Source organism: Drosophila serrata, unplaced genomic scaffold (assembly GCF_035046125.1).
Source record: "Drosophila serrata isolate PLE 108 unplaced genomic scaffold, ASM3504612v1 contig_165, whole genome shotgun sequence".
Taxonomy (NCBI): Eukaryota; Metazoa; Arthropoda; class Insecta; order Diptera; family Drosophilidae; genus Drosophila; species Drosophila serrata.
The window spans coordinates 3,855,506-3,865,144 of NW_028257063.1; the positions used below are offsets into that span (position 1 = coordinate 3,855,506).

Genomic DNA, 9,639 nt, shown 5'->3' on the forward strand with positions numbered 1-9,639 from the left:
CAGTTGCTGTGAGAAAATACGTGATTACCGCCGTCGTTGACCAACACTAGTCTTCGTTGTCTTGTGGAAAAGGTTGGGTGATATTTTTCGATTTAACTTACTTCGCGCTGCTTCATTGCTTCTTCCGACTAACAACTACGAATCAGAGTTGACGAGAGGCGCTTGCTGAGCGGGCGCTCCTGGAAATTCAAAAGACTGAAAACCGTAAACCCCCATTCTCCCAATAGGAATCAAAATATATCGCTGCACCAAAGCACCTGCACTGAGACGTGGATCGGGGAGAGGTGTGTGTGCATCGCGATTTCTAATCACTCGCAAGACTTTCTTCCACAAAAAGTAAACCGAAAAGAGCCCGAGGCCCAGCCATTAAGAACTGTGCCACCGTTTACCCCCAAAAACGCCGTCCAATTCCGTAAGCCGAGCAGGCAAATATAATTAAATAACAGGGAGAACACAGAGACAGACACATAGAGAGAGATAGACAGATAGAGAACTGGGGCACCTGGCGGCGGGCAGGGCGTTTTTTCAAAGTTTCGCTTTGAATCTGGACAACGAAGACGACAAGACGTAAGTGGAATTGGAATGTTTTAATTACTTTGTTGTCTTAATGCGAAAAATAGAAGCCTTTGGCGAACACACATACAAGAACGCGTTAACTGTGTGCAGGATTGGTCAGTTACATCCAGGGCTGCCAAATATCCATCAATCGGACTAACGGTTCTTGATCGAAAGAGGAATGCCACGGAATGCGTGTGTGTGTGTGTTTTGATAGGCTTCGCAGGAAATTACTGTATCTTTTGCGATATGTTCACTAAATTCCACAATTGCAGCGAACCATAACACCCAACCATGAATGGACAGGCACCGAGCGTAGGCGCCTCCAATCTGGATCTATACATTACGCACCTGGATCACGTAGGCCCGTACCTGAAGGTCTACGGCCAGGTCAACCATGATGCCGCCATCCTCGTCAGCAAGGGCATCGAGCAGGTGCTGCCCGCCTGCTTCAGCATCGAACCCAGTTGGAGTGTGGAGCGACAGCAGGCTCTGCTCATATCCGGCGTCATCTGCGCCTACAAGCGGACAAATGGTCCTGCTCCCGGCGATGTGGACTACATGAGGGTCCGTGTGATCTCCGCGGAGCTCGAGGGCCAACAAATGCGCGCGGAGATTGAGTTCTTAGACTATGGCTTCAAGCGCACAGTCAAGGGCAAAGATGTGAGTAGGAAAGTCTGCTTTCAGTTGCCTCTTTAATCGATTTCCTTCTCCCCGCAGTTGATATTCCCCAAGACGCCAAAACTTATGCAGAACATTCCGCTGCTCTGCTCCCAGTACATAGTCCTGGGCATCTGCCACGACTGGAGCCAGGGCGATCTGGCGATTGTCCACCAATTGATTGTCAATCAGACCGTTAAGTTGGCCATCGATGCCACGCAAATATGTGGTCAGAAATTTGCCAGCCTGCGCTGGAAGGACTTTCGGCTGGACGAATTTCTGGTGCAGCAGCGGAAAATCGGTGCCCCAGTGGCCAAGCAACTAATGCTGGATCACTGCCGCAAGTTGTGGAAGGATGCGCCGCAGACGCCACTTGCGGAGCATAATAATAACACCATATACAGCAACTCAATGACTCCGACGGACATTGCACGGGAACAGCTGGCGTCGCGCCGATCCCTGTCCGCCCGCCTCGAGGCTCAGCGCTCGGTTCAGGTGACATCACCACCAAGGCCGCTAAATGCAGAGGCCGCCGAATATGCGCCCAAACAGACTCCGCTAGCCAATGTGGTATGATTCAGTGCATTTCTCACTTGGGAATCGATATACATAGTAACTTTATATACTTGCAGACAAATGTACAGATGCTATCGCAAGGCCTGGCCAATACTCAGAAACCGGCCTACGTGCCGGCCAATCCTTATAATCGTGCCAATTATCAGCCCGCAGCGCCGGCTGCTCAACCTTATGTGTCCAAGGCCTCCGCCACGCCCCGATACAATTACTATAATGTCCGGCTGAATCAGCCGGCCCCACAAAAGGTGGTGCCCCTCAATAACCATCTGGTGAACTATCCACAGATGAGTTATGCCCCCGCACGCTTTACTCCGCCGCCCACGCCAACGGCGTCGGGACACAGGACCCAGCAACGCGCCATTCCGGCCTTCAGGACCACCAGCTTAACCGTGGGCCTCACCTACGACGTCTACATGAGCTATGTTGAGAACGCCGTCCACTTGTTCTGGGTGCAATTGAAGAGCAGCCTGAACGATTTGACCGCCATGATGGGAAAGATTGAGAAAACTCACTTGAAGCCGCTGTTGCAGGCTCCAGAAATCGGATCGGCATGTGTCGCCCGCTTTGCAGATGATGGTAACTTGTATCGCGCTCTGGTAAGCGGCATCAGTGGGCAGCGTTTCCGTGTGGTCTACGTGGACTATGGAAACTCGGGACTGCTGCTTATTAGCGACCTCTTCCAAATACCCGCCGAGCTGTTGGAGATTAAGCCGTTCGCTTATCGGTTCGCCTTGGCCGGAACCAAGGAGATCGAACCCATAGACGAGAGCATGAGGAGGATCTTTAAAGAACTGTGCACCTATAGGAACTTTCAGCTGACTGTGCATGCGCCAGAGAGCGTTGGCGCCATGCAGACCTGCCACCTCATGCAGAATGTAGGTTGCTCTCTTGGGAGAGTGAACGAAATTCTCTAATTTCTGTTTTTATTTCAGGGCTTTAATATGCTGGAGAAGCTCCGGCAGATGAAGAACACGCGCCTGTCGTACACCAAAGCGGAGCAGCTCCAGAACGACGATGAAGTAGAGATCCGTTACATTGATTCGCCGAGCAACTTTTATGTCCAAAAGGTGGTCAACGTGGAGAAGTTTGGCAAGCTGATGGATGAAATGTTCTCCTACTACAACGCCAACCAGAGGGTGCCCGAACAGTTGATCCTGGGAGCACCGTGCATGGTGCGCTGCGACCAGGAATGGTATCGTGCCGAGGTCCTGCGTGTGGATGACACTGTGATCGTACGCCACGTGGACTTTGGCTACGAGCAGGTTGTGAAACGCCACTGCATTGGTAACATAGCCGAGAAGCATCTCGAAATGCCGCGTCAGGCAGTCAAGTGCTGCCTGAAGGGTTTCGAGAACAGCGATCTGGGCAAGGATAAGATCACCGATCAGTTTGAGATGCTGGCCGAAGACTCGAACATCCAGCGTCGCACCTTTAATGTACGCGTCTTCCGCATCGAACCCGACGGCCTCACTGTGGTGAATCTGATAGCCAAGAACCTGAATGTGATGAAGAAGCTGTACAAGCTCTCGATGCCCTTTGAAAAGTACCTGACGCTGGAGAAGGGACACTTCAATACCACGCACACAGAGTCAATAGTCTCCTCGGAGCTGGACAAGAGCAACGTTTTAAACTCCACCAGCATTGTGGAGATTGTCGATCGCGTGCCTTCTAAGGAGAAGCAGCAGAAGCAACTAAAGGATCCTGTTCTTGATTCTGGAAAAGGAAACAGCAAGATTTCGGGTGACTGGGACAAGCGCAGCTCCACATCGGCCAGCTCCAAGGACAGCAGGCGCCAGCAGCAGCAGCAACCGAATGAGAGATTTGATCGACATCTGGATTCCAGCTTTGATACCCAAAGCATAAGCAGCTACGTTAGTGGCATAAGTTCGCCCCGCAAGGGTAAACGCCAGCAGAACGGACGCCTGCAGACTCAGTCTCCAAAGTTGCAGAATGGAAAGCAAGAGGCGAATAAAAATACGTGAGTCGCATGCCTAAAGAATGAAAGTAGACAATATTAATCAATATTCCCTTCCAGTCGCTTTAGCCAGAACGAATCGCCTCGCAAGACTCAAGATGACCAGCAGAAGAATCAGCGATCGCAAAACGCACCCCAGGGCTTTGCCCAGAAGCCGCAGAGACAAAAGTCCACATTGGACGGCAACGCCGTCAGCTCCTCGAAGCGTTCTAGCGGCGTGGAGAGCGATGCTGCCTCCTCCTCCACTGAATCCAAACCGGAAAAATATGTGCCCCTGGACAAGCCGTATGTACAGCCGGAGATTAAAACTCCCAGCAAGGAGGCGGCCAGTCTGTCCTGGTGGGTCTCGCCCTTCCAGTTCTACATTGTGCCCAAGAGTCTGGCTGCCAAGTACGATAGTGTTCTCCGCGAGATGCGACAGTTCTATCGCCAGAAGCAGCATCAGCCCCTCCAGCTGAAGGTCGGCTCCACAGTGGTGGTGCGCCAGCGCAAGGATAACGCCATCCTGCGCGCCACGATCATCGGTTGTAATCACATGATACGCAAATATCGTGTCTTCTGCGTCGACACTGGCAGCTTGATCACGGTCACCTCGGAGGATGTATGGCCGCTGGAGCAGCGATTTGCAGATATACCGTGCCTGGCCCAACGCTGCACTTTCGACAGCGTGGTGGCCAACTATGATCCCCTGTACATTGTGGATCGGATGGAGAAGTATGTGCCGGTCAATGCCATGGTGGAGTGCGAATTTCTGTATAAGGAGAGGATAGGCAACAATCATGGCAGCCAAAATGGATGTACCTACACCATAAATATATTTGTGAACGGTGTCTCTCTGCAGAAAACGCTGATCAAGGCAGAGTTACTCAGTGAGGTGGCTCCAGGTAAGATTGCAGCTAGATTAATAGTATATTTGTTTATATATTACTCTTTACTTCGCAGAGGTTCGTGTGCGTCTTCTGGCAGGACAACAGATCAGGGGCAGGTTCAGTTTCATTCGGGACATGACCAGCTTCAAGGTTCAACTGGACTACTGTGACTACGTTAACTTTATGTGCAGCTATGACGATGCCAAGTTTGTCAAATCAAATCCGGATTTGGCCAGACGCTTTAAGGAGTTCTACGAGGGAAAATCCTTTGCCTTTAATATCAAAAATGTCTGCGAAAATAATATGTAAGTATGCTCTGATAATATTCTTGATATTGGGATTCATTGTGACACTATTTAGTTATCCTTTCATTAAAAAAATAACTATTATTATTTCTTTTCAGCATTTACCTGCGCCCTGTGATGCCGCTCTTCATGGAAGATCGTAAGGCATTTATTTGTCCCTATCCCGTGGTGCTGAGCTCTTTCCAGGCGCTAGTGGCTTTCACCTCTAAGCCCTACCGCATCTTCGTCCAAAATCTGTCCACAGATGGTACCATTAACAACCTACTGGATGACATGTATGAGTTCTACGAGACCCAGGGTGAGAACTGCATTACTCAAACCTAGAACTAACTTAATCACTATTTATATCACTTCCGCCAGGTGTCCCCCTCAAGAAATACGAATCGGGACAGATCTGTGCCGCGCGCAGTTCCGATAACAATTGGTATCGAGCACGAATCTGTGGCAGAGATTCAACGGCGGCAAGCACCGAGGTCTTCTACATTGATTATGGCAACACGGAGTTGGTAAAACGCGAGGATATTCGGGCATTGGACGATAAATTCTTCGAGAGCAGTAGTGGCTTCGCCATCGAGGTCAACTTACCCATTGGACGGCCCAACGATGCTGATAAGCTGAAAACTCGTGTTGCTGAACTCCTTGAGGCTAAAGCGGTTACTATCAAAGCTATTGAGGTACGACGAAATCATCTCATCGCCGATGTCTTCATGGAGAACGATGAAAGTGTGGTGGAAATACTCAAGGCAGAGAAGCTCATTCCAGGCAGGGATCTGGATTACATGCGCAAGCAACTAGAAAAGGGAAAGTCCCGAATTTACGAGTACATTGAAACGGTAGACTTGACTTCGGATGATGAGGAGGAAAAGCGACGCAGCAGCAAGTTGAGCTCGCCCAAAAAGAAGCAACAAAACGACAGGGAGCCCAAAAAGTCAAAGCAAGTTGCTGCGCCGACTCCTTCACCAGCGACTGCGCCTTCGCCAGTGCCAGCTAAAGCCCCCACACCGATTCCAGTGGATCCAAAGCCAGCTTCTCCAGTTCCTGTCGCTGTCAAGGAACCAGAACCCAAGACAGTTGTTCAACCACAGCCAGAACCACAGCCTGAGCCCGAGCCGGAGTCTGTTCAAAAGCCCGTCAAGATCACTCCTCCCGAAGAGGATCCCTTCAAAGACATGGAAAAGGCGGTGCTTAGCCACTGTGACAATCCGGCCCACTTCTTTGTCCACCCCGTCGACCGGCTGCCGGAGGTGAATCGGCTTCAGGAAAATCTCCAGATTGTCTCGCCCTCCCTGCCCCAACTGAGGAATGTGGTGAATGGTGCTGACTGCATCTCCTTGTACTCCGTGGACAAGAACTGGTATCGCTCCAAGATTATCGACGCTGAGTTGATGGTGCTGCAGTTCGTGGACTTTGGCAACACGGACTGCGTGTCGGACACATCGGATGTCAGGGAGAGTATGTGGTCACATATCGAACCCTTCTGCGTGCCCTGTGCCCTGCCCATCAGGCCCAAGAACACCGCCGACTGGGTGGACGCGGCAAATGGCATCTTCAACGAATCATACACAAAGCATATCCGCTACGAATACCTCACCCAGGGCGACCACCAGACGGTTAGCTACGTGAACTTGTTCATTGATGGGGAGGATGTCGCCAAGAAGCTCATCGCCGATGGCTTTGCCTTGCCGCTGGAGTACGTGGCCAGCGGCTGCACTTGCTACATTTCGCATGTTAACGGCATATGCGACTTCTACATCCAGTTGGAGCGGGACTCCAAGGCGCTGGAACTGATTGAGATGTTCCTGCGGGACGAGGAGAAGCTAAAGCCGCTGGAGAAATTCGAAAAGGGTGCCATTGTAGCGGCTCTATTTGAGGACGACGAGCTGTGGTATCGGGCACAGTTGCTGAAGCAACTTCCGGATGCTCGCTACGAGGTTCTTTTCATTGATTATGGGAATACTTCCACCACGTCCAGGTGCCTGCAGCTCTCCGAGGAGATTGCCAAACTGCCCAGCCTTTCGAAGAAGTGCTCACTGCAGCTGCCGGAAGATTACACATCCTGGTCACCGGAAGCGGAGGCCAAGTTCGCCGAGCTAACCGGCGAGGGAGAGCTAATATTTACTACGCAGCTGGTGAAGCCCGGTCAGGATCATGTCACTATACAACTTTTGCTTGACGGCGAGAATATTAACGATCGCCTGCTGCCGCTGTGTCCGCGCAAGGAACCGAAGGCTGCCAGCAAGGAGTCACTAACCGAGGGCTCCTCTCCAAAAACCAAAGCTGTCGTCACCCACGTTGGGAGCTCAACTGAGTTGTATCTGCAGTTTAGCGAAAAGGAACCGTTGCTGGAAATCATTATCGAGAAGCTCAATGATGGCACGTTGCAGCCCAAGAAGGAGAAGGGACAGCTGGACGAGTTGCTTGTGGCTCAATATGACGAAGACATGGAGTTCTATCGTGTTCGCATCTTGGAGGTACTGGACGATGACAAATACCGCGTCATCTTCATAGACTATGGCAACCCCTCGGTAGTGGACAAGCTGTACGATATGCCAGAGGAGTTCAAGACCATTCCAGCGATTGCTGAGATCTGCCGTATAGAATCCTGTGCTGATTTTGAGAAGAACAAAAAACTCACCCAGGTAAACATCCAAGCGCTGCTGGACTGCTGCAATGGTGATGTTGTGGTGGAGTTCATAGACAAGTCAGTGAGCCCCGCATTGGTTAGGCTGACCACCAACGACAAGAAGGGTTTAAACATCTACGAGCAGCTCCAGAAGGTGCTCAAGACAGAGCTGACCATCATCCAGAAGCGGAATGAGAACTCGGAGTGCGTCATTTCGCACGGCAACTCACCCAAGAGCTTCTATGTCCAGTTGAAGAACAATTTGCCGGAATTGGATGTGATTGTTAAGACCCTACGGGCTCTGAGCAAGGACCACCTGCAGGTATTTAAGGCTCCGCCGAAGGACTCCAATGGTATTTGCTACTCCCAAGAAGATGCCTGCTTCTACCGCTGCAGCGTCAAGTCGTCTCTGGAGGATCAAAAGGGCTATGAGGCCTTTTTGCTGGACTATGGCAACACCATAACCGTGCCGGAGATTTGGAAATTGCCCCAGGGAATCGAACAGATTGAACCGCAGGCGCTGCATTGCCAGCTGAGCGAACTGCCCGCCGATGTGCCCGATGAGAAACTGGAACAGGCCTTTGTCGCCCTGCTAGAACAACACTTTGGAGAGGTCTACCAGATAACCACTCAGCCAAGGGAGGATGAATCGAAGCCTCTGTTGGCTAAGCTTTGCATTAACTATAAGGACTTTGCCCAGGAGCTGGCTAGCACAGTGGCCGGAGTGCAGAAGCCACTGGAAGCGGAGCTGCATAACTGCTTTGTGGTGCAGTACGATGGCCCCACCTCCTTCTATGTGCAGATGGAGAGCGAGGTGCCAGAGCTGGAGAAGATGACGGATAAGCTGCTGGACGCGGAACAGGACTGGCCCGTTTTCAGCGACCTCAAGGAGGGAGCCCTGTGCGTGGCCCAGTTCCCCCAGGACGAGGTCTTCTATCGGGCCGAGATAATCAAGGTGCTGGAAGACAACAAGTGCGAGGTGCACTTCATAGATTTTGGTAACAACGCATTGACTCAGCAGTTCCGCCAGCTGCCCGAGGAGCTGGCAAAGCCGAAGCGTTTTAGCAAACACTGCGAGCTGGAGGCGGCCACCATAAGCAAGTGCGATGTGGCCCAGTTGCAAACGTTTATCGACACGCGCTGCTCCGAGACATTCCAGGTGGAAATACTGGCCACCAAGGGCGAGGGCACCAATGTGGTGCGTCTCTTCTACCAGAGCACGAACATCACCGAGAAGCTGCAGAGCCTGCAGCAGGAGGAGCCCTAAACTGGAGGGGCTTCCTGCGGCAGACCGTGATTAGTTTGGCCAAGCAAGAGCCGTATTATCGAGTAAGTTAACCGAGTTGAACTTACTCAAAGCATGGAGCAGGAGAAGGAGGATACCTCACGGAATAAGCTTCATTGATTTTTCATGGAAAACCAAAATGAATGCTTGAAATACGTTTTATTTAATCAACACAGATCAGATACGGTAAACATTTAACCATATTATCACCAAACAAAAAAAGCAAAAAAAAAAAAATCAAACGAAAAACGAACAAAAAAAACGAAAAAATTATCAAGAAAATGTATAAAAAACAAACGAAAAACACGTTAAGAAAAAAGTAAAAAAAAAAAAATGTGAAAGCTAGAGAAAATTATAACTAACTGAAGGATGTTAGTAGCGAAGGACGTTTTATATTTATATGATTGCTCAATCTTTTGTAAAAAACACACATTTTACATAATCAACGAAGAGAAGAGGAGAGAATATCGAACCTCGGAAAGAATTATTTATTTTTCCCCTAACCTTATGTTTACTTTGATTTCTTTATTCGATTAACCAACTGAAGAATCACTTATTTCGACCTTTTGATTTTCCATACTCTCACTTCTAAACTTATCTTAAAAAACCAAGAAAAAAAAGAGATCATTGCAAAGCGAAGACTAAAAAAGCAACATAAGGAAAACTAATGGAATATGGGTTTATACATATAGATATTAAAACCTTTAACCATGATGTCATATTTTTCTACCAATTCTTTTTCATGTTGTGAACAAAAAGTGTATAATAAAATCGATGAAAAGCAAAGCAAA

General features: G+C 49.8%; 1 protein-coding gene across 1 annotated transcript; it reads left to right on the forward strand.

The window, feature by feature from the left end:
• Position 1: 1 nt before the first annotated feature.
• On the forward strand, positions 2–9,639 carry tud (tudor domain containing protein). The gene is made up of 9 exons (XM_020948773.2): positions 2–567; positions 831–1,218; positions 1,276–1,785; positions 1,848–2,666; positions 2,724–3,769; positions 3,827–4,650; positions 4,709–4,940; positions 5,039–5,238; positions 5,301–9,639. The coding sequence occupies exons 2-9, from the start codon at positions 850–852 to the stop codon at positions 8,828–8,830; spliced, it is 7,530 nt and encodes a 2,509-aa protein (XP_020804432.2). The 5' UTR covers positions 2–567; positions 831–849; the 3' UTR covers positions 8,831–9,639.

Excerpts from the sequence above, each read along its gene's own strand:
- tud (XM_020948773.2), top strand. The coding sequence starts at position 850 with ATGAATGGACAGGCACCGAGCGTAGGCGCCTCCAATCTGGATCTATAC. Across the intron at positions 1,786-1,847 it reads AGACTCCGCTAGCCAATGTG|ACAAATGTACAGATGCTATC; the intron begins GTATGATTCAGT and ends ATATACTTGCAG. Across the intron at positions 2,667-2,723 it reads CCTGCCACCTCATGCAGAAT|GGCTTTAATATGCTGGAGAA; the intron begins GTAGGTTGCTCT and ends TTTTTATTTCAG.